Source organism: Capricornis sumatraensis, chromosome 6 (assembly GCF_032405125.1).
Source record: "Capricornis sumatraensis isolate serow.1 chromosome 6, serow.2, whole genome shotgun sequence".
NCBI lineage: Eukaryota > Metazoa > Chordata > Mammalia > Artiodactyla > Bovidae > Capricornis > Capricornis sumatraensis.
This window is the reverse complement of record NC_091074.1, coordinates 13,603,253-13,627,463: the sequence shown is the minus strand read 5'-3', so window position 1 is coordinate 13,627,463 and position 24,211 is coordinate 13,603,253. Positions and strand designations below refer to the sequence as shown.

General features: G+C 45.9%; 1 protein-coding gene across 1 annotated transcript in view; it reads right to left on the bottom strand.

Annotated features, from left to right (window-relative positions):
* Window positions 1–954: 954 nt before the first annotated feature.
* The window catches only part of GALNTL6 (polypeptide N-acetylgalactosaminyltransferase like 6), a 1,456,655-nt gene continuing 1,433,398 nt past the window's right edge, over window positions 955–24,211 (bottom strand). Inside the window, exons 11-12 of the mRNA XM_068974511.1 lie at window positions 21,163–21,312; window positions 955–1,122 (exon numbers count right to left, since the gene is read on the bottom strand). Coding sequence (XP_068830612.1) covers window positions 955–1,122; window positions 21,163–21,312 — 318 coding nt within the window. The remainder of the gene's footprint in view (window positions 1,123–21,162; window positions 21,313–24,211) is intronic.

The window sequence follows — 24,211 nt, the reverse complement described above, 5'->3', positions numbered from 1 at the left end:
CTGAAATGTACCAAGTCATTTTCACACGTTTCTTGGAGTGTAGATTTATTTGGATTTAAGAATCTCCTCAACAAATTACATCAGCCTCACTCCATGTCCTTCCTTAATAAAACAACGACTGAACTAACATCAGACTCTGAAAATTCTAAAAATAATAGAAAAGTAAAAATAGATTTTCCTAGTGAAATTCCTCTCCTAAACCTTACATGATTTTTCTGCTTCCATGAAATATTTCTCTTTGGAGTAACTCGGTAGCATAGTTTTTTATTTGTGTTTGTTTTCAACTGGATTCATACAAGGGCACTAAATTAGAACTCCAGCTGGCTTATGGAGCATGAACTTTTATGACCAGTAAGTTACCTCCGCTGTGAAAGGAAAATGACAGACGTCAGTGATGGAGATGCTGGAAGTCGGTTTCATGATGTAATTTAAGTCTCAGCACACCCATGGCAAAATAACACAAGAACACAGAATGGTATGCGCACTCTAGAATCCTCTGCAGCACTCTGATCCATTCTAGTTGGAGAACGGGCTCATTCTAAACCTTCAACAGGCTGTCAGAGGGGTCACACCCTCCATCTCCACCCCCACCCACCCACTTAATAGGATCCATTCATAGCTACTCACTACTGCAGGATTTGACCTGAGAAATGCTAGGATTTATTAACTCAGCAGTTGTTTGGAAAGGTCCCTAAGTCATCTTTGCCCTTGACCAGCAAGGGGACTGCTCAAAGTTCTCGGAAGCAGCTGGCGAGGTTCTCAGCCAAGTTCTTCAGGATGCAGGAAGTTCTTTAGGATGCCCTACTTGGACAAGGCATTTACAGATATTTCCAACCAGGCTTCCTGGATCTAGGAAAAGTTATTCCTGACTCCTTTGACCCAGAGGCTGGCTAAAGTTGAATTTTTTATCATCTGTAGGGAATCACTCTTTTTGTCCTTCGTTTTTTTTTCTTCCTAGGAGCTGGCATGGTAGTTAAATTTTTCTAAAACAGTCATATTAATATGTTCAAAAACCCACTGCTGAGTCTCTGAGAGAGGATCGCATCTGGCCATGAAGATCTTCTTCTCTGCAGGGTTACAGTCCATGCAGCTGTTACTCACAGGATGGAACAACGTTCTGTCCTGCAGGGATGGGAAAGGAAGGGAGAGATGGACATCATGTATGGCGAATGTTTGGAACCCAAAATATACAGAGGAAGTAAACTATCCCTGCTATCTCAGTGTATATTGGCAGTGTGAGAAACAGAATACCTCCCAAGTCCAACAATGGGCTTCCCTGGTCGCTCAGCTGGTAAGAATCCGCCTGCAATGCAGGTGACCTCAGTTCCATTCCTGGGTCGGGAAGATCCCCTGGATAAGGGATGGGCTACCACTCCAGTATTTTGGGGCTTCCCTGTTGGCTCAATCAATAAAGAATCCACCCACAATGTGGGAGACCTGGGCTCGATCCCTGGGTTGGGAAGATCCCCTGGAGGAGGGGATAGCAACCGCCTCCAGTATTCTTGCCTGGGAAATCCCATGGACAGAGGAGTCTGGTGGGCTACAGTCCATGGGGTCGCAAAGAATCGGACACCACTGAGCAACAGGCACAATCCGCATAGGAGATGGTGTTGCCATGGGAAACCTGGTTTCCTAGGAACCATTGGTGCCATGTGGGGCCTCCAAAAGGTTCAGCCAGAAACCATTCATTCATTCATTCATTAAAAAAAATGCAATTCATTCATTTCCTGCTCTGCGGTAAGCATTCTGCTACCTACTTAGGTTTTGAAGATGAGAAGTCTACGAGAAGTTGCTAGTTAAGTATGTAGTAATCCAGCTATTTGGGGGAGAGGGATGCATTCAGAAATGGTAATTTAGTTCATAGTAAACACTGCCATGGGGCTTCCCAGGTGGTTCAGTGGTAAAGAATCTGCCTACCGATGCAGAAGACACAGGAGATGTGGGTTTGACCCCTAGTTTGGGGAAGATCCCCTGGAGGAGGAAATGGCAACCTACTCCAGTACTCTTGCCTGGAGAATCCCATGGACAGAGCAGCCTGGAGGACTACAGTCTATGTGGTCACAAAGAGTCAGACACGACTGAAGTGACTGAGCACGCACGCACAAACAGTGCCACACACACACACACACACACACACACACACACACACACACACAGGACCAGAAGAGTCATCATTTCCCTACTCTTTTATTTTCTAAGTTAATTAATTTATTTGGCTTCCTCAGGTCTTAGTTGCATCATTGCGGTGCGTGAACTCTGTAGTGTAAGCTCAGTAGTTACCATGTGGGATCTTAGTTCCCCAACCAGGGATTGAACCCACATCCCCTGCATTGCAAGGTGGATTCTTAACCGTGAGACTACCAGGGAAGTCTCTTCCCTACCCTTGTGCTGAGCCTGCAATGGGAAAGGGAAATAGCCGAGGACCAGGAACAAAGAGAGCTAGACGCAGGGTTGTGAGGGTCCCAGGATGAACACGGGGGCTGGGGGCTCATAGGGCACAGGCAAGATCTGAAAGCACAAACTCAAATCCATTGACTCGAGCTTCTGTCCCTTCCTGACCCTTTATTGGCATCGAACCTCTTCCTGTGGTGTAACTGGCACTGTTTTCTGTCAAATGGAGGAGGCAGTGATCCCTCAGTGCATGATAAAGCTTTGGATGAAGGTGTGAGCAGAACACAGAAGTTGAGTGGTGAGCAAGCCCCTGTGTGAACAGCCTCGATGAACCCACACCCCCTTTCCATTGCACGAGCAGGAAGAAGGCCGTCAGTGGTATGAGAAAAGGATCTTTAACTAGTAATCAATGCTTTTGTCTCTTACAGCATCTATACATTAAAAACAAAAGTGTCCATAACATGTACAAATGTCCCCAGACCACTGCTTAAAATTTTGGAACAAGGAATGTTTTGTTGTTTAGCTTAGGAAAACATTTAGAGGTTCTGATGAATTTCTTTAACTGAGGAATATTAGACTTGGCATGCTTAGAGTGAAAGACTCTCTCAGTCACCCCATGTAAACAGTTCTGCATTACCCTGGTTGTTAACCAATATTTAATGTCCTTCAGGACCCGGATGTTTGCATACTTGGGCGCCTGTGATAGCAGGAAGATTAAGGAAGGAGGAAGGTGGCAGCCCAAAGTGCCCTTTGCAAGTCTCCACTTGGAGTGTACATACAGAGCGTCTGATACAAAGGTTCCCTTTCTCTCCTCTGTTCTCTTTTGAGTCTCCCAAGTTTATTGTGGATTTTGTTTTCATTACAGCAAGAAGGCTGCCAAGGCCTCCTGCCCATTTTCCTCGTCCCCTGCTTCACTAGCTGCTGGTTGCCCCTGTGGAGCCCTATACCAAGGTCACAGGTATGGATCCCTGTATCAAGGTCACAGTATAAAAGTCTCCGGAACTGACCAAGCCCCATAGGAACTGTTGCCATGAGCTTCCTGATCTCAACTGTCCAGTTCCCTGACCCCCCTACTATATAAAATGCCCACCCTACTCTCCACTCTATAGCATCCTAGCTAATCATCTAATGCCACCGTTTCAGTAGGAATTTTCTCTGTCTGAGACTATAAAAATTGGCTGCAAGCTTGCAAAAACGTTTGGCTCTCCTGTGAGCTGGCCCGATGTTTTAACAGCATCTCCCATTCTAGTAAACTTGATTCTCTTCTCATTCTGTCTCATGTCTGGAAATTCTTTTCCAACCTGCGCATGGATCATGAGAGACCCCAGGGCAGCTGGAGGGAGTTCTTCTTGCAAGGGTGAGACAGCAGATTCTTGAGGAGGAGGGCTGTGCTCTGAACTCACCCGCTTCCTTCCTCCTAGGGTGGACGCTGACTCCAAGACGACAGACCCCCCCCAACAACACACACACACACTGCGGCCCCCTCGGCTCCCTGGGCAGCAGGCTCCTTGCCCCCCAGTCCTCCTTCTCAGCATCCCTCCCACTCCATTTCCTGCCCCCACTCTCTGCCAGTTTAGCTACATAGGCCTAGTGTATTTAAATCAATTTCTCAAAGAGCATCCCTAAAGCTGTTATAGTCATGAAAATTCTACATGACTTGCTAAATTCTAAACTTCACTTTATTCCACATCTGTAAACTCCTCTTTCCTCTTAACCAGCCAGATTTCTTTCTATTGTCACCGTTGTCGATGTCTCAAGACAAGCAGAGGCTCATGGTTTCTCTCCCCGGACGTGTATTTCCATAAAATGTAAAAAAATAAGTGGGGGCAGGGGGCGGTGGGAAGGAGTAGAACATGTTTTAATTCTCTTCCTTTCTCAGCTTGTGCCTCCCAGCTAGGATACAAAAGCCAAACCAGATTTTTCTGAACATTTTATCTGAATGTTATTTTCCGAGCTGCAAGGTGATCGCATTTTCCCAGCTCTCCAGCTGAAACTCAGGCTCTGGTAGATCCAGGTCTGCTCTTGGGGAGAGCCGGCGGGGCGTGCAGACTCAGCACAACCCTGAGCCATCCAGCGGGCGTCTCTGTGACTGCTCTTCCGGTTCTCATACAAGCTGAAAAGCGGAGTCCCCCAAATCTATCTGCGTCTGAGGAGTCTCATCAATAAAACGAGGGGGTGGATAACATCCGTCCCTGAGGCCTCTCCCAGCTGTGAAATGGAATGAACGTTTTATTCCAAAGTTCACTGGAGACAGAGACAAATGATGGGGTATCAAATCGACTCTATCAGCCACGTTCAGTGGGCTAATAGATGACTCTCTGGTTCCAGACTGAGCTTCTGTGTCTTTGGCATTTCCAGCAGATCCTAAAGGGGAACATTCTGGAAGCATCTTTTTTTTTTTTTTTTTTGGCTGTTCCTGGTCTTAGTTGTGGGACATGGGATCTTTGGTTGCAGCAAGTGGGATCTAACCACTTGCTAACTAAGTTCTTTGACCAGGGATCGAACCTGAGCCCCCTGCATTGGAAGCATGGAGTCTTAGCCACTGGACCACCAGAGAAGTCCCTGGAAGCATCTTTAGTGACCTCGAGCATACGTTTCCCACTTTGACCTTGTGTGCTTGTGCTAAGTCATCTCATTTGTGTCTGACACTTTGGAAACCTATGACTGTAGTCCCCCAGGCTCCTCCGTCCATGGAATTCTCCAGTCAAGAATACTGGAGTGGGTTGCCATTTCCTCCTCCAGGGGATCTTTATACATTATCATCATTATGTTTCTTCTCAGCTAAGCTTTTGGATCTCTGAATGTCATTACTGATGCTTCTTCTGGCTGGTGCATCATCGTCTGTGAATGTAGTCTCTTGTCCTATGACAGTACTTCTTTAAAAAAATAAATTATTGGAGTATAGTTGATTTATACCCTAGGGTAGGAAATGGCATGCCACTCCAGTATTCTTGCCTGGAAAACCACATGGACAGAGGAGCCTACGGGCTACAATCCATGGGGTTGCAAAGAGCTGGACACGGCTGAGCAACTGAGCACACGGTTGATTTGCAGCGTCGTGTTAGTTTCTGCTGTACAACAAATCGAATCAGGTATATGAATACTTATATCCACTGCTTTTAAAATTCTTTTCCCATATAGGCTGTTACAGCGTATTGAATAGAGTTCCCTGTGCTATACAGTAGGTCCTTGTTGGCTATCCATCTTATAGCTAGTGGCATGTATGGAGTGGAATATTACTCAGCCATAAAAAGAGCAAAATAATGCCATGTGCGGCAACACGGATAGACCTGCAGCCTGTCATAGCAGGCGAAGTGAGTTGGGCGGAGGACAGATATCATATGATATCCCCTATATGCAGAATCTAAAAAAGGGCACACATGGACTTATCTACAAAAGCCAGAGAGAGGCCCACAGAGGTAGAAAACGCACGGTTACCAGAAGGCGAGGGGGCAGGGGATGAACTGGGAGATTGAGGCTGACACATACGCACCATGACAGCCCCGTGCTCCATTAGTCTCCTCAGTCATGACAGGAGATGCTGGAACTGAACCAAATACAGTTGTTGTTGTTGTTGTTTAATTTACTGTATTTATCTTGACTGCACGGAGTCTTACTTGTGGCACACAGAATCTTTAGTTATGGATTGCGAACTCTTAGTTCCTGCATGTGGAATCTAGTTCCCAGACCGGGGATGGAACCCAGGTCCCCTGAATAGAGAGCGACGAGTCTTAGCTGTCAACGGACCACAAGGGAAGTCCCCCCGGTACCGCTTTTCCTCTGGGCTAGACTTCCGGCTGCTCTGGTCGAGTCTGCGGTTCCCTAGCAGTCCTTCTTTACCTGGACTGTTCCCTTGTTCAGTCCTGAGGGAAGCAGAGCCCTCACCCTATCTGTTCAAAAAAGTAAGGCCGCAAACTGTCTCCTGCAACATTCCTGCCTTCCCTGACTGCTTCCTCCGGTGTTTTTTTTCTGTTTTGTTTTTGCCTAAGAAAATTTACATAATCAAGAATATGGAAATACTCTTTGTAATCAAATCAGGTCAGGCTAAATTCCATTTGGTCCCCAGGGTGAAAGGCTGGGTAGACTTCTCAGGCAGGTCCCAGGTGGCTCAGCAGTAAAGAATCCGCCTGCTGATGCAGGCATGTAGGAGACATGGGTTCGATCCCTGGTCCGGAAGATCCCCTAGAGAAGGAAATGGCAACCCACTCTAGTAATCTTGCTGGGATAATCCCATGGACTGAGGACCCTGGAGGGCTACAGTCCATGCGGCCACTAAGAGTCAGCATGACTGAGTGACTGAACGTGCACACACCTGGAGGGGACACCTCTTCAAAGCAGGCCTGTGTGACCCTCTGAGGTATTCATAGGGCACCAGTAAATTTTGTTAAATTCTGTACTTTTGTAGGGTCCAGACTTTAAAAGAATCAAGATGTTGTAGAAATCATTTCACACCATATTCAGGGTAACAAAAGCATCACACACCAACAAAGCAAAGACAGTAAAATGGGTGTGTGAGTTCATAATGTATAGGATGATTACCCCCAGTCTAAGTGCCTGCGTGGCGGCAGGGGAGGCACCCAAGTGCTGGGCAGGGGCTAAGGGGACAGGGGCCTTTATTCCCCAGGAAATTTGGTCAGGCCAATCACTTATTACATGACCTCGGATGATTACTATTCTCTGAACTTCAGCTTCCTCACTTGTGAGATACAGATAATAATATCTGTTTCCTATGTTTGTTGTGGATAAAATATACATAAAATCACTGGCGTAACGTCCGACGTACAGTAAGTAACTAATAGTGACTCCACGCCTCCTCTCCTCTTATCTTTAGTTGGACAGCATCCCTAATTCTCAAAGTCAGAACGCGCTAATCATCTTGTCTCAGTCCAGCTATTCAAGACCATTTTGCATTTTCTGAAATCCTGGCAAAACAGGACTTGCAAAAATTGGCACCTGCCTCAACCAGTTATCCAAATGGATACATCAGTATCTCCTGGATATGGAAAAGGTTTATGGAGCCGAAGTAATCTACAGTTTAGGAATGAGCTCTTCTGTATAGTTATGGTCCGAGTTGCCCGAAATACAGCAGGACCCAGGGCATTTTTGAGTTCAACAGATATTTATTTATATTGCCACATGTAAAATAGACAGCCAGTAGGAATTTGCTGAATGATGCAGGGAGGTTAACCTGGGGCTTTATGACAGCCTAGAGGGGTGGGATGGTCTGGGAGGTCGGAAGGAGGTTTAAGAGAGAGGGGACGTATCTATACCTATGGCTGATTCATGTTGATGTATGACAGAAACCAAGACGATATTGTAAAGCAATTCGTCGATTAAAAATGTGTGCATGCTAAGAAGAACAATGCTCCTCTCTCAACTTGTCCCTCCTCTCCCCCCCCGACTGTGTCCACAAGTCTGTTCTTTGTGTCTGGGTCTCCACTGCTGCCCTGCAAATAGGCTCATCAGCACCATCTTTCTAGATTCCATATATATGCATTAATATATGATATTTGTTTTTATTTTTCTGACTCCCTTCACTCTGTATAATAGGCTCTAGGTTCATCCACCTCATTGGGACTGACTCAAGTGCGTTCTTTTTTCTGGCTGAGTAGTGTTTCATTGTACCACAACTGCTTTATCCATTCATTTGTTGGTGGACATCAAGGTAACAAATATTTATTAAGTGCCTTTTATTTTCTGGTGTGTGTGTGTATCAGGAAGTAGGCATTGAAAGATAACTGAAGATGCCTCTCCTGGCATTAGAAATGGGAGAGACTGGTAGGTAAACAAGACATGTTTGGAGTAAAACTTGTCAGTGAGACTGTAGCTTTGGGGGGTTAGGATGAACAGAGAAGAATGCATGAGCAGAGAGATATGAACTAACGGGTCCATTTATGGGTTCAGTTTATTCAACAAAAATCTATAGGGCACCTACTGTTTGTTTGTCAGGCACTATTTTAGATGGTTTGGATGTATCGATAAGCTTAAAAAAATTTATTTATTCACTTGGCTGTGTTGCATCTTAGTTGTGGGCTCCAGAGCACGTGGACTCAGTAGTTGTATCACACAGGCTTAGTTGCTCCAAGGCGTAGAGGATGATAGTTCCCCAACTAGGGATCAAACCTTTCTCCTCTTCAGTGGAAGGTGGGTTCTTAACCACCGGATCGCCAGGGAAGTCCCAATAAACTCAATAATATAAAGACTCCTGCCCTTCTGGAGCTTACATTAGAGATGGGGTAGGGAGTGGAGCAGCAGGACACAGGCAATAAATGATGAGCATACCATCACTTCACGGCAAACAGATGGGGAGAAAGTGGAACCGGTAGCAGATTTTATTTCCTTGGGCTCCAGAATTGCTGTGGAGGGTGACTGTGGCCACAAAATTAAAAGACGCTTGCTTCTTGGGAGAAAAGCTATGACAAACCTAGACAGCATATTAAAAAGCAGAGAAGACATCACTTTGACAACCCAAGTCTGTATAGTCAGTTCAGTTCAGTTCAGTCGCTCAGTCGTGTCTGACTCTTTGCGACCCCATAGACTGCAGCATGCCAGCCTCCCTGTTCATCGACAACTCCCAGAGTTTACGCAAACTCATGTCCATTGTGTTTGAGTAGCATCGGTGATGCCATCCAACCATCTCATTCTCCTGTCGTCCCCTTCTCCTTCTTTCCCAGCATCAGGGTCTTTTCAAATGAGTCAGTTCTTCACATCAGGTGGCCAAAGTATTGGAGCTTCAGTTTCAGCCTCAGTCCTTTCAATAAATATTCAGAACTGATTTCCTTTAGAATGGACTGGTTGGATCTCCTTGCAGTCAAGGGATTCTCAAGAGTCTTCTCTAACACCACAGTTCAAAAGCATCAATTCTTAAGTGCTCAGCTTTCTTTATAGTCCAACTCTCACATCTATACATGACTACTGGAAAAACCATAGCTTTGACTATACAGACCTTTGTTTGCAAAGTAATGTCTCTGCTTTTTACTATGCTGCCTAGTTTGGTCATAACTTTCTTTCCAAGGAGTAAGTGTCTTTTAATTTCATGGCTGCAGTCACCATCTGCAGTGATTTTAAAGCTATGGTTTTTCCAGTAGTCATGTCCGGTTGTGACCGTACATGGCTATAAAGAAGGCTGAGTGCCAAAGAATTGATGCTTTCAAATTGCGGTCCTCGAGAAGACTCTTGAGAGTCCCCTGGACTCAAAAGAGATCAAATTAGTAAATCCTACAGAAAATCAACCCTGAATACTCATTGGAAGAACTGATGCTGAAACTAAAACTCTAATACTTGGGCCACCTGATGTGAAGAGCTGACTTATTGGAAAAGACCCTGAAGCTGGGAAAGACTGAGGGCAGGAGGAGAAGGGGATGACAGAGCATGAGATGGTTAGGAGGCATCGCCGACTCAATGGACATGGGTTTGAGCAAACTCAGAGAGATAGTGAAGGACAGGGAAGCTTGGCATGCTGCAGTCCATGAGATCTCAAAGAGCTGGACATGACTTAGTGACTGAATAACAATAAGAATGATATGTAAAATGTGTAGCTTGTTGAAAGGTGCCAAGGGAGGGGCCGGTGTGCAAACTTAAACAGGGCGGTAAGGGTGAACCTCACCTGGAAGGTGACACTTGAGTAGGGGAAATTTGAAGAAGGTAAGGGAGTTGGCCATGAAGATATCTGGAGGCAGAGGTCTCAGGTAGGGGAACACCAAGTGCAGAGGCCCTAAGCGGGAAGACCCTAAGTGTGGGTCAGAAGAACATGGGGAGGCTAGGGTGAGAGAGAGCGGTAGGAGACAGACGCAATGGGAGGCTCTGTCCGTCACATGGGGGGACCAGCAGGTCACTGGTGTGGCTGAAGCACAGAGAGCAAGCGGAGAATTCCTGAGGATGGGCTCATTCTACACCAGGAAGACACTGGGGTGCAATGTTAAGGCCTGGGTTTTTAAGCAAGTAGTTGTGCTGCCTGGGAAGCCCACAACTCACATGGACAGCAAATGTGTTTGTAAGAGATAAAAGCTTCATGCCCTCTTATTTCTAATATGGATGGGAGAGAAAGGAGGCTCAGGATTATGAATCTGATTTTAATCCTAGTTTTATCTCTGACAATAATCTTTGATGATCATTTCATTCGGCAGTGATTTCAGTTTTCTGTCTGCAAAATGAATGGAGTGGGAGGAGGAGGGAGGGATGAGAGAAGGGATAAAAATTATCCGCCTTCCCACCTCCTAAGGTTGTGGAAAAGAACCAGGTTGATATATGAGTGGCTTTTGAGTTCTGGAAGAACTCTGGAGAATGCAAATAACACCCTGGTAGGCAGAAAGGCGGAGAAGGCAAAGGCACCCCACTCCAGTACTCTTGCCTGGAAAATCCCAGGGACAGAGGAACCTGGTAGACTGTAGTCCATGGGGTCGCTAAGAGTCGGACATGACTGAGTGACTTCACTTTCAGTTTTCACTTTCATGCATTGGAGAAGGAAATGGCAACCCACTCCAGTATTCTTGCCTGGAGAATCCCATGGACAGAGGGGCCTGGAAGGCTACAGTCCATGGGGTCACAAAGAGTCAGATACGACTTAGCAGCTGAACAGTAGCAATAGCAACATAGTTGAATTACAATGTTGTGTTCGTTTCAGGGGTACAGCAACATGACTCAGTTATACACGTACACATATCCATTCTTTTTCAGATGCTTCTCTTCACTTACCTAAATCCTGTTTCCCTTTCAGGTCTCTATTTATAGGGTAGTGTGTCAGAGCAGCCCTGTCTGCCTCTCTGACCTAGGATGAGCCTTATGTGGTATTACCATATTATCCTGTACACTTAATATATTCAATTTAAAAATTTGTCAGCTTCCCTATTAGACTGAAAACTCCGAGAGTAGAGAAAACCCATCTGTTCCTGATCTTGTTTCCATCTGACCATAGCTGTTTATCTCCCTTCCGTAAACCTGCCGGGAGTCATGTCAACGTCCTAATAGCTGCTCTTTGTCAAGTATGTATTTATATGTTGGGCTTCCGTAGTGTTCAATGTTCTACTCAGATTTTCTCACTTTATCTACTTCAACCGCACAAGCAACCTAAAGAGAGAGTGAATGTGGACCGCCGGGAAGCCGGGTGCGTTTACTTGCGCACCTACCATGTGCCAAAGTGTTTAAGGTACTGAGGATTCTGTACGAAAGAAAGCAGATAAAGCCCTGCTCTTGCGGAGTCTGCATTCTAATATTTGGGGACAGCTACACAGCTGCAATAGAACAGGAAGATGGCTAGACAGCCTGTCTTCTCCCGGAGGCAAAGTTACTGGGAGAGTGAAAGTCAAATCGGAAGAGAGATTTCTGGGCATGTGGCACAGGGGTAAAGAAGCTGCCTGCCAATGCCGGAAACATGAGAGACGCGGGTTCGATCCCTGGGTTGGGAAGATCCCCTGGAGGAGGGCATGGCAACCCACTCCAGTGTTGTTGCCTGGAGAATCCCCACGGACAGAGGAGCCTTGACTTAGACACAGCTGAAACAACTTAGCACACGCGCGCAGGAGAACGAGAGCCAACACTCATGAAGTGTTGCATTCTAGGGGTATTTACATTTTATTTCATTATCACAATAACTTTGTTTTCTAAAAAAATTATTTGGCTGCATCGAGTCTTAGTTTTGGTGGGCAGGCTTAATTGCCCCTCCACATGTGGGATCTTAGCTTCCTAACTAGGGATCAAACCTGTGTCCCCTGCATTGCTGTAGATTCTTAACCCCTGGACCACCAGGGAAACCCCCATGATAATCTTCTGAGGCCGATACTGTCATTATTGCCATTTGATAATGAGGAAACAAGTTTCCCAAGATCCCAGAGGCAAAACTGCTGCTGGTGGTCCCAGGGGGGACTCCCACCCTGGGTCCCCCAGGGCCTCTGCCTGCCCTGCCCCCTCTCAGCCGAGCCAGCCAGCAGTCCGGCCCCAGACCCACACCTGCCCCCAGGGAAGAGCTGTCCCCGTTAGCAAATGCTGATCTCACATGCGTATAGTTCCAGTTACCAAGGTCCTTTCAAGTTTGACAGTCTCGATCTTAGCCGGCATTCCCTTCAGCCGGTCTTTGTCCACACGTTAGAGCCCGAGATAGAAACCGTGATGAAACCTTTCTACTGGTGACCAGAGGTGACAGCTGAATGTATTCAGTAGAATGGTAACCAGCAGGGATGTGGCTAAGGTATCCAGGTGTGGAAGAAGTTGAAAGGACGTGACCTCTAAATGATGTCACAAGTTCAGCCGGGTTAAACATATGGAATAAAAACAGAATGGGAAGGTTACCCTGGTGGAAACGTAGTTTCATGGCAGCGGTGAAGGCTTTTCCCTCCCAGGGGCTATTAGCCTCCCTCATCTTTGACTCGTCAATTTGAACAGAGGATCCCAGCTTCTCAGGGCATTACGCTTATGTCTCTGTTATCTTCAGGGTATAGAATATGATATAGACATTGTGTATCTGGTTTTCAGCACGACATTTGAAAATGCTCCTTTTTTCTCCTGTGGGTCAGCTGGAGAAATGTGGGCTAGAAGGTGTTAGGCGAGCTTGTATCTGGTTGAATGACTACTCACTGTGGATCAGCGTCAGCTCTATTATGTGATGGGAGGCTCGGTTCTGGGCCTTGTTCACTGGGATCAGGGCCTTGGATGAGGGCCTGCATGCCCACTGATCTGCTCTAATTCATGGCTGGAATAAAACTAGTTCACCTGTTGATAATTTGGGCCAAAGTCCAGGCTGGGGTAAATCTGGCGAGGGACAATTTAACAGAAACCAGTGGATGTGGATGGCTACACAGGTATGAGAGGGGCACCATACAGGTGTAAGACTGCAGTGACACGTCTGTGTAGCAAAGCGAACGTGGTCTTTTAAATACTGAAAACTCATTAAGAAGCCAAGTATGTGAAGTGAAGGCAGAAAACCAATCAGCTTGAGCTAATTTAACATATTTCTCATAACAAAAAGGCACGAGACAGGACTTCCCTGGTAGTCCAGTAGCTAAGACTGTGAGCTCCCAATGCCGGGGGCCTGGGGTTCAATCCCTGGTCGGGTAACTAGATCCCATATGCTGCAACTAAGAGTTCACATGCCACAGCTGAAAGGTCCTGAATGCCACAACTAAGTGACCTGGCATAGCCAAATAAAGAAATAAATGATTTTTTTAAAATTCCCAACAAAAGGGTGCTAGAAACTCATTCTAGTCCTTGGTTAAACATGCCTAGGATACTGTGTTCCATTCTGGGCATCACGCCAACCTCTAGGACCATCTGGAGTGTGTTAAGAATCAGTGTCCAGGAGGCTGAGGTGGGCCCATTGAAGTCATCTCAAGAACAGTGGCAGGAAATTGGGCCATTTAATTGGAAGTAAGGAGTAAAGGTCAGACAAGCTTTGTTTAAGTATTTGGAATCTGTCTTGATCAAAATGGATTAAATTTAATCTGTGTGGTACCAAAAGCTTCACAGATGGCTCAGTGGTAAAGAATCTACCAGCAATTCAGGAGCCACTGGAGATGTGGGTTTGATCCCTGAATCAGGAAGATCCCCTGGAGAAGGAAATGGCAACCTACTTGCCATTTTTTTCAGTATGAAAAATTCCACCAACAGAGAAGCCTGGCAGGTTATAGTCCATGGGGTCACAAGGAGACAGGCACAACTGAGGGACTGAGCATGCATGCTCCCCAGAGGCCTTGGAGCTTTGTAATACTTGGGACTATGCAGAAATGATTGGGATGACTAGGGGTAGCCTGACTGTCTAAATATGACCACAAGTCCAGAACTCTGTAGTGGGGCTTTGTTTATCAGAACCAGAGTCAAATTCCATGCCTTTTAATTAAACTCTTCATTGCCTCATTTTGGGCTCTAAATCAATACATAACCGGAATAATTTAAAAATAACAAGCTGTGGCCGTCCATATGGCATCTTTGTGGGCCAGAAGGAGTTTATGGGCTAAGCGGCCAAAGCTCTGGCCTGTATCATAGGGTCCCATAAATAGTCAGATGCAGATACATGCTAAGAATTCCACCCACTCACTTTTTAAAGTAATGTGACTGTTTCAGTGTTATCAGTTTAGCCTGACATGTACCTTTTAAATTAATCTGTATTTTCTAATTTGATGATTTTTAAAAAACATTTAAATTTATTTGGCTGCACCAGGTGTTGGCATCACTGGTTGGATAGCATCACCAACTCAATGGACTTGGACTTGGGCAAACTTTGGGAGATAGTGAAGGACAGGGAGGCTTGGCGTGCTGCAGTCCATGGGGTCACAAAGAGTCAGACGTGACTTAGTGATTGAACAACGAAGTCTTTGTTGCAGTATGCAGAATCTTAGTTGCTGCATGTGGGATCTAGTTTCCTGACTAGGAATCGAACTTAAGCCCCCTGCATTGGGAGTGCAGAGTCTTAGCCATTGGACCACCAGGGAAGTTCCCTGTTGATGTTATTTTTAAGCCCTTTCTTGTGGAAGTTAAACCGTAGGAATGCCTCCAGAGAGCAACTCAGAAACGTGATGTTCCGGGGGCCAGCGTGAGGAATCCCGCCCGTGACAAGGTCATGAGGAAGGAAGCCTGACAAAACGCAAGGACGTGATCAGGTTTCAGGGGTTCCCCCTGGAATTTCCTGAGCATGTACCCCCAAAACCAAAAAATCTGCCGGCTTTTGTGCTCTGCTTGTCTGATATTCTCTGGAAAAAGTGAAATCAGGGCTTTAGTCTTCTTCATTTGAAAGGGATGTTTCAGTTAAACCCCTCTGATAGCTCTCTAGCTTGCCTAACAGGTTCCCGCCCCCCAACTGCGAGAGGCACAAAGCTTAAAAGCATCTTAAAGATACAGAGCCTTTTCTAAAGAGCTAAAAATTAGAGTGGTAGAGGGTTTTCACTGCTGACTCAATGACTGCTGCCAGGCCTCCATATTCTTTATCTTTTAGGCACCTGGGAGGATGTTAATCAATGTAAACGGGATGTGGAAAAAGATATATAATAGTTTTGATGTTAGCAACACTAGGCTTTTGAGTTAATTACTTTTCTCTTTGTTATATATCACTACACTCCTCTTGTGTCCTTGCTATGTAAGAATGTAACTTTATTTAGTACTTTCTGAGAGTGGCACCAGACTTTGGGAAGAACAACACAAATAAGACTTCTGGTTGACAAACCCTTATCAGAAAAAAGGCTGTAAAATGTTAATTGGCCCTTTTGGCCGGAAGATGATGTGAGTTACCTAAGATTCGTGTATACAACTAGGTATGCAAAGAGAAAAGCCTGGTTTTGATAAGAATCTGGGCTGCTAACGGTGCATAACTTTGTGTTACCCATTGATCTCCATGTATTATCAAAAGTATAAAAAGCCTTCTGAACAATAAAGGATGGACCAGGTTCTTGGACTAGTCTTTCAGCCTAGTTTCTTGGGAATCTGATTCCCCCCGTGTCTCTCTCTCTCTCTTTTTCTCCCTCTCCCTCCCTCTCCTCTTTACTCTAATTTCAGGCTGAATTCCTATCTGGAGTGGGGTGGCTCACCACGTCTGCTTACTTGCCCTGGCTTTTAAGACCCGCGCGAAAGGGAGCCTAAAAAGGGGCACCCTTAGATATTCAAGTGGGCGCCGGTGGCCCAACGTAGATGGTGCAAGCTCCTTGTCTGGAACTTTATTGGCCTTCCCCGTAAGCCAAGTTATTCAGCCTTCTTTCTCCACTTAATTTTCCTACTACACTATTTCTCCCTAATCTAATCTTACATTCTTATATTAACAAACAAATAAGTTTTCCTCGCCTACACCGTCCATGCTTCGAATTTCCCTGGATCCACCAGGGCTGGACCCCGGCAGTGATGCACACTTTTCACTGTTGGACTTTGGGGAAGCCGTGATAGTGGTTCTGAGACCACAAGATGTGTTACGTTGTATCCAGCGCAGCTTAGGGTTCACAAAGGACGGGGTCAGATCAGTAACTGAGCCCATTCAACGAAAGCTTATTTAGGATTGTCAGTGTAGTAGGTGGGGCTTCCCAGGTGGCGCTAGTTGTAAAGAACCTGTCTGCCAATGCAGGGGACATAAGAGATGTGGGTTCGATCCCTGGGTGGGTAAGATCACCTGGAGGTGGGCATAGCAACCCACTCCAGTATTCTTGCCTGGAAAATCCCATGGTCAGAGGAAGCTGATGGGCTACAGTCCATAGTGTCACAAAGAGTTGGACGCAACTGAAACGACTTAGCCTGAATGCATGTAGTAGGTATTAGGCAGGCTATACAGAAATCAAAGAAAAAGTTCCTGCCCTTGTGTGGTTAACTTCTGTAAGGGGAGACTAGCTGTGAATCACACGTGCTCTAAGTACAAAGAAAGGAACAGAATGGGATAGGAATACACGCAGGGGGCAATTCCAGCTGAAGTAGGAGAGTAAGGAAAGTAGCTGAAAGCTGGCACGAGAAAAGTGGTTCTCCATCTGGCTGCCCCATCAGAACCTTTTAGGCCTCCCCTTCTAGATCATCAGTCTGTCCTTATGCCAGCAGCAGACTACACTAATAAGTGCATTTCTTATAACGTTTGATACTTGCTCTTTTTCTTCTTCAGTGTTTTCTTGGCTATTCTTGACCCTTTCATTTTCATGTAAATTTCAGACTCTGCTCATCAGTGTCTATGATGATAAATAAACCTGCTGGGATTTGAATGGTTTTGCATGAAATGTAAACACCTGGCTAAGAACAGCTATCTTTACAATATTGCCTTACTAGCGTTTTTTTTTTTTTTTTTTCAGGTAATTTTACTTTCTTTAATATCTTGGTTGAATTTTTGTATGTGCGTGCTGACTCTCATTTGACTCTCTGCAACCGTATGGACTATAGCCCGTCAGACTCCTCCTACCCATGGGATTCTCCAGACAAGATCACTGAAGTGGGTTGCTATGCCCTCCTCCAGGGTTGTTCCCGACCCAGGGTTGAACTCAGGTCTCCTTAATTGCAGGCAGATTCTTTACTGTTTGAGCCACTAGGGATGCCCCCAGTTTCCAAAGGGAAGCTGAAACATGGTTGTTCCCGACCCAGGGATTGAACTCAGGTCTCCTTAATTGCAGGCAGATTCTTTACTGTTTGAGCCACTAGGGATGCCCCCAGTTTCCAAAGGGAAGCTGAAACATTTTGCCACTAACAGTCATGCTGTGGGGTTTTGGTTCGTATTAGATTGTTAGTTTCTATCAGTTTACTTTCTGTATGGCTAAGACTTACTGGTCAGAGGGTTAAAAACATGAGGATTCATAAACAGACCAGGTATATAAGGTCCCTTGACTTATGACAAAGGCACCACTTCCCTGCAGTGGGAATTTTTATTTTTTTTAGTAAATTATGATTGATAATTGACTATAAATATCAAACAAATAATCAACCCCCCCTTGCACTGTACACAAAAACTATTCAGGGAATATATACCACAATGCAGAAGATAAAACCACGAAGCTGCCAAAGATGGCTTAGAACACTGGCTTCAGGTGTTTGGTGTGGACAAAGATTTCCTAAACAGGACACAGAAGACACTAATCATGAAGAACAGCTCTTCACCAAGGAGGGAGAAAAGGCTAGATATGGACTGGCGTAAGATATTTACAAATATCCAACAAAGCACTATACCTAGATACACCAAAAATGCTTCCAAACCTGTTAACAACACAAAAAAGTCCAGACAACCCATGTTAAAACATGGTCAACAGACTTGAACAGGTTCTTCTCAAAGAAGATATCCCCAAAGGCTAACAGACCTGTGTGTGATCTCATTCTATAGCCACAGAACTGAGAAAGGAAAAGAAAAAGAAACCGATGTGCTGTGTGTTGTTGGCAAGGATGGGTAGGGTAGGATTCTGACAGCGTTTGCCCACAGCTCTTCAGACCCCAGGACTTAGGTGCCTGCTGACCTGACCTCTGAAGCTGGCCACTGTCTCTCTCTCTCTCTCTCTCTCTCTGTAAGGCTGTTCTCTGGGCTCTAGAACGGCTCTGCCTGTAGGAGCTGTACCCCGCACAGAGGTGTCAGGAATGGACACCATACCCCCCAACCAAGAGTAGCCCTAGGCCAAGATCAGCTGTGCTGGTGTGTGAATATGCCCTCCCACTTGCCTCTGGTGTGTGTTCCAGACTGTTTAAAGAGGTGTCCTGGACTTGACCTCCCCCGCTACGGGTGGCAAGTGGTAAGGAACCCGCCTGCCAATGCAGAAGAGAAAGAGATGTAGGTTCGATCCTTGGGTCAGGAAGATCCCCTAGAGTAGGAAACGGCTGCCCACACCAGTATTCTTGGCTGGAGAATCCCATGGACAGAGGGGCCTGATGGGCTATAGTATGGGGTCGCAAAGAGTCACATGACTGGGCGACTTAGTAGGCACACATGCCCGCAGTGGTGCTTCCTTCATCACGTACCCCGTACTGGCTCTCCTCCCTTTCATGTTTCACGTTTCACTTCTCTGCCATGATTTTGGGGGGCAGCTCCCAAATAAACCACTGGCACGCAAATCCTCACTTCAGGGTCTACATCTAGGGAAACCCCAATGAAGATATGTGTTATAGTCCCATAAAAATGTTTCCTTGCAAGAAAAGGACACGGGAGGTCGCTCTTACTCTGCAAGGATAACAGGAGTTAATATTTCTTAGCATCGTTGTCATTGTCATTTAGTCATTCAGTTGTGTCCCACTCTTTGAGACTCATGGACTATAGCTCACCAGGCTCCTCTGTCCCTGGAATTCTCCAGGCAAGAATACTGGAGTGGTTGTCATTCCCTTCTCCAGACAGAACCCGTGTCTCCTGCATTAGCAGGCAGATTCTTTACCACTGAACCACCAGGAAAGCTCCATTTCATGGCATAGATTGCTGTATATCAGGACTCACCACCATTCTCCATGTAAAATGTATACTTGTCACCCTCTTGGGTGGAAATCTGATCATATACGGTCAGGAATCGTGCTGGAAATTTTCCACGGTTTATTTCACCAAACTGTTGTCTCTATTATATTGATGTGGAAGTTGAAAATTACATGTGAAATAGCTTATTCAAGATTACAGGGATTTCCCTGGTGGTCTGGTGGCTAAGACTGCAAGCTCCCAATGCAGGAGGCTTGGGTTTGATCTCTGGTCAGGGAACTAGATCCCAAATGCCACAACTCAGAGTTTGTAGCAACTAAGACCTGGTGCAGCAAAATTAAAAAAAAAAAAAAAATCATCACATCACAGTTTTAGGATGAATTAGGATGTCATAGGCTTGACAAGCAACCGTGACGTTGACCAGATTGTGAAGCATCAGGATGAGACTTGGGGAGAAGGCACTTTATCTTCTCAGTGGGAAACCAAGTGCTGTATAAACCAGAGGAATGTAATGACCAGTTTGTGGGTACCCCTCTGACTTCAGGATGGAAGGTGGGTCGGGGGAAAAGGTGGCCCTTTGGACAGTTGTTCCACTCATCCAGGGCTGAGATGCTGCTGCTGCTAAGTCACTTCAGTTGTGTCCGACTCTGTGCAACCCCATAGATGGCAGCCCACCAGGATCCCCCGTCCCTGGGATCCTCCAGGCAAGAACACTGGAGTGGGTTGCCATTTCCTTCTCCAAGGGCTGAGATGGAGAGGTCTGAAATCAGGGTCTGCAGCCACAGAAATGGCAGACAGGGTGGGGTCACAAGTCTTAGTGACCAACTAGACATAGCGGCTGAAGGGGAGGGAAAACAGCTTCTCCTTTCAGATGTCTTTGGAATGTGGGTGGTAATTGGAGTGTTCTAATTGAAGGCGCTTCAGCAAGTCACTGTTCTTGTTGCAGGGCTCCCTCTGGTGGTGATAATAACCACAAACGGGGCTCACCCTGGGTGCCTGCTGTGGTGGGAGACACAAGGGAGCCTCGTTACACGAGCCCCTCCTCTTCTCGTGGTGGCTGAGAGCCCCATAAAGAGAAACTGACAGCTGGGGTGAAGCGTCGGGGAGGGTGGTCCGGTTCTGAGATGGGTACATTTCTGGGCATGTTATGTTCAGCATGGAGACCACAGTGCATAATTCTGTATCATGCACTTGAAAGTTGCTAAGAGACTGATTTTTTTTTTTTATAATGTGGTTTTATTTATTTGTTTTTATTTGGCTGCATCTGATCTTAACTGCAGCACGCAGGCTCAGTGGCCCTGCCGCATGTGAGATCTTAGCTCCCCGACCAGGGATTGGAACTTCATTGAAGAGTTCCCTTCATTGCAAGGCGGGGTCTTAACCCCTGGGCCACCGGGGAAGTCTCAAGAGAGTAAATCTTAAATGTTCTCGTCACACACACACACACACACAAGACTGTAACTGTGCTCAGCGATGGATTTGTTAACTATACTTGTGCCGATTCTTTCTCAATTCATGCTTATATCAAATTATTACGTTGTACACCTTGAACTTATAAAGTGTCCTGCATAAACTTGCTGTTCAGTTGCTCAGTCATGTCTCTTTGTGACCCCACAGACTGTAGCCCACCATGCCTTCCTCCAGGGGAATCTTCTCGACCCAGGGATCCAACCTGCGGCTCTTACAAGTCTCCTGCGTTGGCAGGCGGGTTCTTTACCACCATAAGTGAAGTCGCTCAGTCGTGTCCAACTCTTTGCGACCCCATGAACTGTAGCCTACCAGGATCCTCCATCCATGGGATTTTCCAGGCAAGAGTACTGGAGTGGGTTGCCATTTCCTTCTCAAGTGGCAATTTAAATCAAAGCAATGTGTTTAACAAAACAAACCTTTGCATTAGAGAACCCCAAGCTGAGTAGTGGGGCACGCCCTGCCCACAGGACAACGGCCCTTACCTTCCGATGGCCCCAGAGCTGGTTCCCCTTCATGCCGTGACAGTCGTACAGAGTGACGGGGCTGCTGTGGGACACGGCATCAAAGCAGAACTTCCGAGTGTGCAGGGGCTCGCCTGGCCGGATATCCTCTCTCCAGCCGAAGGTGAAGAGCTGATGGAGTGGCAACAGCAGAAAAGCAACGGTAAGTGTAACTCGGAGAGAATCGCAAGTGGGGAGAAGCATGCCTTTCAGCAGGGAAGACCTCCTGGCTCCTGTTTTACAGGAAAATAGCTTGGTGTGGGGGTGACAGAGGCGTTGAGAAAGCCAGATCCTTGCGCTCTGTGGCTGCACAGGGAGCACCGTTGGCCCAGGTTGGCCAACAAAACAAGTTTCCAGTTAGAGAGAGACACACAGAGGGACAGAAGGAGGGGAGAAGCTATTTAATGATGCTCTTTATCATTCTTTTCTGTTAAAATTTTTTTGTTTGTACCAGGTCTTGGCTATAGCATGTTAACTCTTAGTTGCTACATGCAGGATCTACTTCCCTGACCAGGGATTGAACCCAGGTCCCCTGCCCTGGGATCATGGAGTCCTAATCACTGGACCACCACGGACATCCTTTTACATTCCTCATTTAGGTGAAAAATTAGTGCGTTAAATGTTCCACGTTCATGCGTGCTAAGCCACTTTAGTGGTATCCAGCTCTTTGCAATCCATGGATGGTAGCCCACAGCTTCTCTGTCTATGGGATTCTCCAGGTAAGAACACTGGAGTGGGTTGCCATTTCATCCTCCAGGGGATATTCCCGGCACAGGGACTGAACCTGAGCTTCTTATGTCTCCTGCATTGGCAGGAAGGTTATCACTAGGGCCACCTGAAAAGCCCCAAATGCTACACATTTAGCCTAACTGAGCAGATTAATTGAAAAAAGACTAGGAGTAGGACTGAGCTGGATGGATCCTAGCAAGTTGACAATTTTGATTTAAATGAAAGCTAAGTTTGGGGTAGTAAATGATAAGCAAATTGATTTCCTGGGGTTGATAAGAGTAATCCTGCTGGGCAGTGTCAGAAGTTTGGGACTGTGACTCCCAGTAAGAGATACAGTTTACACACACACAGACCGCTCCCCTCACCCTCAACCCCCAGCTGAACAGAAGTTTCATGGAACACTTATCCTCTTTGCATTTAATAGACTTTGAGATCCCATCCAACCTGTTCCTGTCCTGGTCTGTTCTATTCCATCCATCCTGTTAATTTAACAATTTGACTTATGGATTCACTAATTTGATTTTTGTTGCTGTTATTCAGTCCTTAAGTTGTGTCTGACTCTGTGACCCCATGGACTTCAGCACACCAGGCTCCTCTGTCCTCCACTGTCTCCTGGAGTTTCCTCAAACTCATATCCTTTGAGTTGGTGATGCCATCCAACAGTCTCATCCTGTGTTGCCCCCTTCTCCTCCTACCCTCAGGCTTTCCCAGAATCAGGGTCTTTTCCAATGAGTTGGCTCTTCATATCAGGTGTCCAAAGTATTAGAGCTTCAGCTTCAGCATCAGTCCTTCCAATGAATATTCAGGGTTGATTTCCTTTAGGATGGACTGGTTTGAGCTCCTTGCTGTCCAAGGGACTCTCAAGAGTCTTCTCCAATACCATAATTTGAAAGTATCGATTCTTCAGTGTTCGGCCTTTCATATGGTCCAACTCTCACATCTGTACGTGACTACCAGAGAAACCATAGCTTTGACCATACAGACCAAATTGACTAAAATTTGATTTTACAACGTGGTAGATTGAAAAAGTACAATTTCTGTTTCTATAAGAAAAGGGTATTTTCTTGAGTTTGAGCTGAACAACCATTCGAGGAGTTCAGGGGGAGAAATCCTTAAGTAAGTAGGAACATGGACTAGATCAGCCCCTGGGCTTCTTCCAGTTGCAGCATCTCGGTGAGCACGTGTCATTTTTATGACAGGACTTGTATGGGCCTCACTGTGAGGCCAAGCTGTGAGTCCAAAACGGAGAGGTGTCAGAAGACCCTGTGGACGTGGAAACAAGCACAGTGCTGAATTACATGCAGACAGTACACTTGGCTCTGACCAGGCTCTGAGATTATCCCAGTTTTGGGGTCCTACCTGGGTGAGAAAATGCAGAGAATCTGACAAAACCCCAGGGATGGCACACAGAAAAAGTTACAGGGTGGGGAAATGGCAGGTGTCCAGCGCAATAATCCAGTGTTACAGGTACATCTATACTTTTTCAGATTCTTTTCCACCATAGGTTATTAAAGAATATTGAACTTAGGTCCTTGTTGGTTATCTATTTCAATTTATAGTAGTGTTTATATGTTAATCCCAAGCTCCTAATTTATACCTTCCACCACATTTAACTGTAAGTTTTCTTTTTGTCTGTGAGTCTATTACCGTCTTGTCATTCAGTCAGTTCAGTCGTTCAGTCGTGTCTGACTCTTTGTGACCCCATGAACCGCAGCACGCCAGGCTTCCCTGTCCATCACAACTCCCGGAGTGTACTCAAACTCACATCCATTGAGTTGGTGATGCCGTCCAACCACCTCATCCTCTATCATCCCCTTCTCCTCCTGCCTTCAATCTTTCCCAGCATCAGGGTCTTTTCAAATGAATCAGTTCTTTGCATCAGGTGGCCAAAGGATTGGAGTTTCAGCTTCAGCATCAGTCTTTCCAATGAACACCCAGGACTGACCTCCTGTAGGATGGACTGGTTGGATCTCCTTGCAGTCCAAGGGGCTCTCAAGAGTCTTCTCCTACATCACACTTCAAAAACATCAATTCTTCTGCACTCAGCTTTCTTTATAGTCCAACTCCCATATCCATACATGACCACTGGAAAAACCATAGCCTTGACTAGACAGACCTTTGTTGGCAAAGTAATGTCTCTGCTTTTTTATATACTGTCTAGGTTGGGCATAACTTTCCTTCCAAGGAGTAAGTGTCTTTTAATTTCATGGCTGCAGTCACCATCTGCAGTGATTTGGAGCCCCCCAAAATAAAGTCTGTCACTGTTTCCATTGTTTCCCCACCTATTTGCCATGAAGTGATG